General features: G+C 36.1%; 1 protein-coding gene across 1 annotated transcript; it reads right to left on the reverse strand.

The window, feature by feature from the left end:
• Positions 1–340: 340 nt before the first annotated feature.
• LOC124646303 (centromere protein I-like) lies at positions 341–7,839 on the reverse strand. Its single transcript, XM_047186424.1, has 14 exons — positions 7,545–7,839; positions 7,310–7,462; positions 6,935–7,020; positions 6,385–6,492; positions 6,017–6,163; positions 5,878–5,940; positions 5,682–5,794; positions 4,973–5,133; positions 4,109–4,266; positions 3,562–3,708; positions 2,939–3,071; positions 2,561–2,729; positions 1,808–2,205; positions 341–945 (listed from the first exon to the last, which is right to left on the reverse strand). Exons 1-13 carry the CDS (start codon positions 7,711–7,713, stop codon positions 1,812–1,814), a joined length of 2,001 nt encoding a protein of 666 aa, XP_047042380.1. The 5' UTR covers positions 7,714–7,839; the 3' UTR covers positions 341–945; positions 1,808–1,811.
• Between the last annotated feature and the right edge of the window lie 337 nt (positions 7,840–8,176).

The raw sequence follows: 8,176 nt of genomic DNA on the forward strand, positions 1-8,176 counted from the left end.
GCGTATGGGATATACGCGTTTATTTGAGTTGTTGAACATTGTGATCATAGCTAACTTCGTATTATATAGGTAAGAATTACTAGGTTTGAATTAAAATCGCACTTTGCAATCAGCGATATCTGAAAATCCTACTAATATTATAAATGTGAAAGTTTGTGAAAATGTATGAATGTATGTTTGCTATTCTTTCACGAAAAAACTGCTCGACCGATTTGGTTGAGATTTAATATGTAGATAGGTGATACCCTGGATTAACACATAGGCTACTTTTATCAACACATCACGCGGGCGAAGCCGCGAGCGGAAGCTAGTATTTATCGACGAAATAAATAATTCAAAATTTATAGTCTCTTTTTATTTATTAAAAATGTTAAAACGATATAATATTGAATTACAATTAACATTCATAATCATTTTATTGAGATTACTTCCTAATTAAAATTTAGGCACATCACTTAGCACGAACTTAGGTACTTTATGTCAGGTATAATTCACACAATAGTTTCTTACAGTACTAAAAACCTAAAATATTACTTTATGTTACTCTAATTGGTCCATTCTTAAAATACTCAGTGGCAGTGAATATTTATTCAAACCTGTTATTGTCATAAACAATTGTAAGATTCCTTATTACCCTTCCACACTGGCGGATTTTCTGCGCGGTTACGCTCGGTTCGGAAAAACCTAGCGTATAACGGCAACAAAATCCACATGTATCACCACATGATCTGTCTACAGATTACGTCAAATTACTTTGTCAAAAAACCCCAGGCTTCTTAGGTATTGTGCTTTTAAATGAAATTGATTTGAAATCTTACACTAATCTCTCTTTGAGCCACACTTGCACAATTTTCAAAATCACATACACAATTGACATTTCGCCTAGACACAGGCACTACTAACTACTACTATTTAATTTCTATAACATAATCTTAATCACTGTTATAGATAGTTCAACTCAGATTTGCGCGCGGCCCTATGTGTGCGTCGGCTTGTAAATATACAACTTTCATTCGTGTGACAGTGACGTCGTCCGAGCATGACGTGTTCTTATCGCTTTTTGTTATGGGTACAGTCGTTTACGAAAATGTCTAGTTCTTCACGGACAAAATGTTTAAGGAGTCAGGTAGCGTTTCAAAAAATGAAACAACATTCAAAGCTTTTTATTATTACATTTTACAGTTTTTCATTATTTTCTCATAAGTTTTTTCAAATTGACGTTGACAGTATCTAAGAAATAAATGAGGTGAAATATCTAAGATGAATTAAATACTCCTTACATATTTTCTAGATCTCGGGGTACGCGGACAATAAATAAAAGTGTGGACTAAGAATGTAAAAAGACGTATAATCTAGTATAATAATGTAAACAAAATGTGTGAGGAATTTTAAAAAATAATATTGCTTCGCATAATGTCGACCAAAATAAGACGGAAATAATGAAACTCATAAATGAACGTTTAAGTCATATTGATGAAGGGATGTTGGGTAATACTTGTCGACATGTACAAAAGAAAAAAGAAAAATACTATAGACATTTTGACATGGAGTCAAAATTTATAATTTACCTCGGTGAGAGTAGCGAATCCGAAAATTCATCATTTGATTTTTCAAGTAGCGATTCAGAATCATTATAAATAAATAAACATTAAATTACGTAATAACTGTTTTTCTTTAAACAGCCGTAACCCCTAAATAACTGTATTTGTACCCGACTGTACCTCTTGTCACGCACACAAAGTCACTGTGTATGTACAAGGGTTACCCACACATAAGGCCGCGCGCAAGACTGAGTTGAACTTACTATACATTTATTGGTAGCGCAACTCCGTGACCACTTTCTTAAGAAACCTGCTCAAATTCGTGAACTCTTGACCAACGACGGCATTGAACCATAATTTGTTATCCGCATCCCGGTGATCTATAGCGTCCAACTGTACATAAGTGTAGGGGGCAAAAGCAATACTGTTTCTTATACTTAATTTGGAGTCTACATCAGGCATTAATGAAGCTAGTTTGCCAACTAACTGTGGGTGCATTTTATTGAAGACAAAGCCTTGTTTTCTGGCGCTGAGAAATTCTTCGCTGTACACACAGTTCACGAGGTCCGTTGTGTACGCTTGGAGTATCTGCATTTGATTTTCGAATTCTCCATCGTTGGTTATCGTGTTAGATTTTTTCATAGTTGAGATTATATTTTTGTACCTGTAAGAAAGAGATGTTTAAGGGTTTTTCTTTTGGTGTCTCCTACAATAATTGTAATTATAATTCATCCATTCGAAAAACAGGCCTACGATGTTGCTTATGTGGTATTCAAAAAAGGAGATTTTCAGTTGTTGTACGTAGGTAAGTTTGTGCGCGGTTAACTCATGTTAGGTTGAACATGGAGAATTAAGCGCGCGAAGTTTTAAATAGTTCGCTTTTGATATTGATTCTTTATTGAGTCTATTGAGTATTTTAGCGAGGCATTTGGGCTTTGGGCTTGTATGATAATACCGCCACTGGGAAAAGGCTCGGGAGATGATGAGAGTGAACAAATGAAAGTATGAGTAAGACATACAGTATCATGAGTCCCGCGACGCTGTCGAGCAGCGCGGCGGAGCAGGCCAGCAGCGGCAGCGCCAGCGCCAGCGCCGGCGCCGCGCACGGCGACGCGGCGCGGTGCGCGGCGCCGCTGCGCGCGCGGCACACGGCGCCCTGCACTGAGCTGTGTAGTACTATCATGTCATCTGTAAGCGAGAATACTTGTTATTTACGTGTTCAAATATTCACCTGTCCATATTGTCGCTTAGGTTACAATAGCGCGTAAGTCGAAAATTGGTCATATTTATACAGCATGGAAGACTTAAAGCAAGATAAAAACATTCTAAATTTGAATGGTATTCGGACAACCAATAACAAGTTCTCACGTTTAACACTACAACCAAAAAACAAATACCTGGATTAACTTGTAACTCCTTGTTGCACATGTCAGTGATGGCCGTTGCGACCATCTTCAGTACGGAGCTATAGCTCTCAGCTGACGGTGCGATGCCCATGAAGTGCAGGCGAGGTCTAGTACTGCAGTATACCTGAAAACATCACAATATATCACCTTCCTGCCTTAAGCCTTTTCTGGGGTTAGTTCCCAGTATAAAGAGACCAAGTACCACATATCCTCTTTATTATATTGGCATAGATAAAAGCTCGTCCTGAGATTTAAGTACACGTATTTAGTTAGTTAAGTTAACCTCAGCCCTTGCATTTGGTTGCTATTGAAAGGATGCATTAAGAACTACTGGTCCACCATCTTGGATACGCGGCCATATTGGATTTAGAATGACGTCAATGTCATTCAAACTGGACATACACAGCTCAATTGAGACGCAAGATTTCGCCAGCACATTTAACATATGCAAGTTAAATAAAAGATTTTATAGGCACTATATTAAATTCTGCTGAAAGTGACAATCCTAAGACAGTATGCATGTCGCGGATTAGGCCGAAGGAAACTTACTTGGTCTCTTTATACTAGGTTATCAGATGCAGCTGAGTACTAAGCCTATAAGTGAGAATACTTACGAGATTAGAGTACATATGGTTGAAGCTATTGAGTATAGCACACTGCTCTAGGGGCTGGGCTCGATGGTATATGTTGATGAGAGCCTCCAGCACGCTCGGCAGCTGCTGCGGGCTGTCCGCGCTCACCCACTCCACTAGCTGCAATATCTGAAAGGTAAAATCATATTTGTAATTTATTTACCCGGCTTCAAAAGCCATAAAATATAAATCAAATCTTAAAAATAGAAGGCAGGTAACTAAAATAAAAGTAATAGAAAAATACCAATGAAATTCTCTCTTCGAAGACGAAGTATACGAGGGCGGATGTGTTGTGCAATGTACCTTAACATTGCCCATTATTGCGCATTATTGTTGCAGATTATGAAAAAATAAATAAAAGTAAACGTGTACACAGGATGTCGCAAAACTCAGCGGCAACCTATAACAAGCAAAAGACCAAGTAATACCAGTTACAATCCCTTTTTTCGGTATTCTCGCCCGGTACTCGGAGGTTACCGTTAAATTTTACAACAACCAGTATACCTATCTATCTTATTATAATAACTACCTCAGCAAAATAATCCTTTTCGTTCCACAAGGGCAGGTACTGCGCCAAGAACCTGGTGATAACAGGTATGCCTTGCATCAATGTTTGCTGCAGTATAGCCAGCCGATGTAGTAGGTCTTGCTTCTGTATGTATGTGTGTGGTGAGACGCTGAGGAAACCTGTGAAGTGAGGAGAACGTTATTTTATTCTGTTTTTTTGTTTTTGTTTATAATGCTAAAGGGTACTTTTAGTGTAAGCAAATTGGCTTTTTGTATTTAATTTCGTAACAGTTATACTCCATTTAAAATAACATTATAAATTTAAGTAAACCTTTTTTACTGTTTGTTCAACCGATTTTGACTTCTATTGCGTTAGTAGTATGATTAATGGCGGCTGCAGTAAATACTTGGTATTGTAACCACTATTTTGCTTTCAATTTCGTTATTTTGTCTACGGAATAGAAGTCAAAATCGGTTGAACAAACAGTAAAGAAGGTTTACTTAAATTTCTAATATTATTTTAAATGGAGTATAAGTTACAATGTTGGTTACAAATCTACTAATATTTCAAAAGTCGATATATTGTAGATTGTCGTATGGTTAATAGGTACCTACCGGTAGAATTGTTTTTCTTGTAGCCCAGGCTGCATGTTTAAAAACAAAATAAAAAACATAAGAACGGTCATATTTTTTTTATATGCCATTTTTCCAAATTCTACTTGAAGTTACAATAGTGTAACATATCAACCTTTCATCGATGAAATAAATGGATAGCCTTTTCCCAAATATATTGGGGTGCAGTTGAGTACTAGTGCTTTACAAGGAGAGACTGCCTATCTGACCTCCTCTACTCAGTTACCTAGACAAACCAATACCCTATACTTACAGTTATTAAGTAGATGATGTAAATCATGTGACAGGAGTTCCTGTTCGTCATGCGAGGCGACCGCCAGCAGCGCGACGCCCGTCGCGTTGCACAGCAGCGCGCGGACCCGCGCCGGCCGGGACGCTGAGCTTTGTAACCCGCATTGAAGAACTGATACCGGACTGCATACAGGAAAACAAGATTTAAGTCCACAAAATGCTACTTATGCCCATTTTCACCAAGAAATACCTAAATTTAGGGATCCCCTAAGAGCATTTAGGGAACACTTAATACGAATTTCGTTTTCACCAAAGTTTAAGTGTCCCTTATTGGGGGAGCCCTTATTCTAAGTGACACTAAGTTAGGGAAACGTTAAGAGATTGTTGGTAAAACGGACATTAGTAACTCACCTTATACTCCATCTGAGAGTAAGTTCTTAACTAAAGGTGAACAATCAAGAAGTTGCTAGTAGCCAACTTTAGGGGAAAATCTACTCTTTAAGTGTTATGTACCTTGTTGGATGTATATGTAACAAAAACTAGTTACTATAACAAGAAAAATATATTTATCACCCAGAAAAAAATACGAGTGCACAAATATTTCAGTAACATTATTATGTATAAACCCATATCAAACCATGGAGCAGTCTCGTTTTTTTTTTTTTTCAATAAATTATTTTTTCAGCACAAAGTAAATTACAAAGATTCAAATCACTTTCTTAATAACTCACTCTGTAAAATCCAGGAATTCTCTTTCCTTGTCACTTGCATACTGTTTAGAGCCAATACTGAAAAACTCCATATTTGGAACCAATGGCTCTGCTTTCTTATTTCTTCCACGCTCCTGTAATTTTTATCAACCAAAAATTACTATGTTTTCAAAATTATAATTAGAATACTATATCCTAAAATACATATAATACTTACTGAATTAATAGGATTATTCCATGTCAAATGATGCTTTTCCTTGCGCAATGTGTTTCTGTTTTCCTAAAACAAAATAAAAAAATATATATGTCATAAAAAATCACTTTTTTTTTTTGAAGGAATATCTTGGGTCACTTACCTGGTTCCTCTTGAATCTAGCAAGGAGGTTGGGGTTGACCTTTTTGAAGGCTGTATGTACAGAGATGGCTGGCACATCTTCAGGAACACATTCTGGTTTGTAGGACTTGAATAGTCCTAGAAGGACCTGCAGTTGCTTGTACAAAGTCTGCAACAGTAAGTAGAAGTACATTACTATTTTAATGTACACTGTAGTACTGGGTTTAGATTTTTGTCTTTTGTAAGGCAAAACTGTTATAAAGCTTCACCAGAATTCAATATACATAAAGATATATCATACATTCAATCTGGCCACTACTTCAGTAGGCCTAATCAACTCATATGCCATACTAAGTTAAGTGACCATTGAAACCTATTTGAAGAGCTTACCTTTTTAGTCTCTCTTTTCCTGGCATAGTCAAGTAATTCAAGAACCCTCCTTCTAGTGACATCAATTGGTTTTGTGAGGGTGTACACCAGCTTCATGGCATGAGGTGACTGAAATTAAAGACAGATTTTTATTTACATACATAATTTACGCACATGGGATTTAAGACTGACTTTGTTTCTATGTAAGACACTGGTACTCAGCTGCAGCTGATTTGTCTCTATGAATTTGTAACCATAAAAATAATTGGAGGGCTTGACCAGCCATGAATCGATAGAACATTTCTGATGTACACAGTTACAGTATCTTGTTAAGAGTAGATAGAAGGATGATCAACTTCAAGGAACTGCTGTCTAATGATTTCTTTGTTTTCATGTTTTTTGGTATGCACATTACTTTTAAAGTTACCCATCAATCATACAAAGATAGATATTGTTTAATGGATCAGGATTGGCCAACAGTTTCATTTAGCATTCTCTGTTTAGACGGGTGCAATATTGATTCACCCAGAGTTAATAAGATAAAGATAAATAATGTTCTATCAATACTTACAAGAACTTCATAAGACAAACTGACGTAGAAGACATCATATCCAATTTCCAGAGTGTCCATATCAATACATTCACATTCCATGGCAGCTGTAAATCATAAATTTACAATGTAAACAATATTTGTAATGTTGTAAACATGTTATAATAACTGAAAAAACAGCAATATACACAGTCTCATTATGTTTGTTTGTTTGTAATGAATAAACTAAAAACTACTTGATTGATTTTATAAATTATTTCTCCATTAAAAAGCTACATTATCTGCAAGTAACAAAGGGCATATTTTATCCCAGTACGGGCTGTAATTCCCAAGGGACACGGACGTAACCGCGGGAAAACGGCTAGTGATAGATAATGTTGTTATTTGTCAACATACCTGTGAGCCAGTCAAGTAAAAATGCTATCCGTGTGAAGCTCGACTGGTCTTCGTAATTAGATAGTATCCAACTCAGAGCATATTCCACGGTACGATCGTCAACACTGTCTGGGGGTACAATGCAGGCACCCAAATTCACCCATTTTGTTTTCGCTGTAAACGCAACAGGTTCAATAACTTAAAAACCACCCGAGATAAGTTGAAACACTCGATACCATATTCAAAGAATACTTACGAATAGATAAATTCAACCAAACTTTAAACAAAGTATGGAAATCATTGTATTGTAAACCACTTGTATCAACTGCGTAAGCTAGTTCATCAATTTTATTCTGAAATAGATCTTTGTCAAACCCTTTCTTTAGTGATTTTATATAATCAATAATCTCATCTACATCTGCCATCTCAATAAGAAGTGAAAACTTTTCAAGATTATCAAAATATTATTCCACTTTTTATTCAATAAATTCAAACTTAAAGAACGTTGGGGATAATTGACTTTGTTGACACTATTGACAGACACGCCGCTGCGAATGGACGCTAGCAAAATAAGCATAGACAACGGCTTGGTCGCCCTAATCATTATTTTTAATTTGGTTATGGTTGTTAAGACAAATCTTTTAAATTGTAGCTATTTCTTATCGCTATATAATATCGATCAATTCGAACTTATAAAGCTATAAAATAAATATTCTGTGCACTATATCAAAAAATAGGTTTGTTTCTCTTGAGGTAACAGTTTGCGAGGAACGCTTGTGCTTATCGCAAAACTAATTGCACGTCAAAAACGCTACAGATTGACTGTTTTCTAAGAAAAATAGGAAGAAAATTAAAAAAAATCAAATAATCAGTTTGACATATTTACTT

The sequence above is a fragment of the Helicoverpa zea genome, chromosome 3 (assembly GCF_022581195.2).
Source record: "Helicoverpa zea isolate HzStark_Cry1AcR chromosome 3, ilHelZeax1.1, whole genome shotgun sequence".
NCBI classification, from domain to species: Eukaryota; Metazoa; Arthropoda; class Insecta; order Lepidoptera; family Noctuidae; genus Helicoverpa; species Helicoverpa zea.

Excerpts from the sequence above, each read along its gene's own strand:
- LOC124646303 (XM_047186424.1), bottom strand. The coding sequence starts at position 7,713 with ATGGCAGATGTAGATGAGATTATTGATTATATAAAATCACTAAAGAAA. Across the intron at positions 7,463-7,544 it reads TTGGTTGAATTTATCTATTC|CGAAAACAAAATGGGTGAAT; the intron begins GTAAGTATTCTT and ends TTGCGTTTACAG. Across the intron at positions 6,164-6,384 it reads GGAAAAGAGAGACTAAAAAG|ACTTTGTACAAGCAACTGCA; the intron begins GTAAGCTCTTCA and ends TTACTGTTGCAG.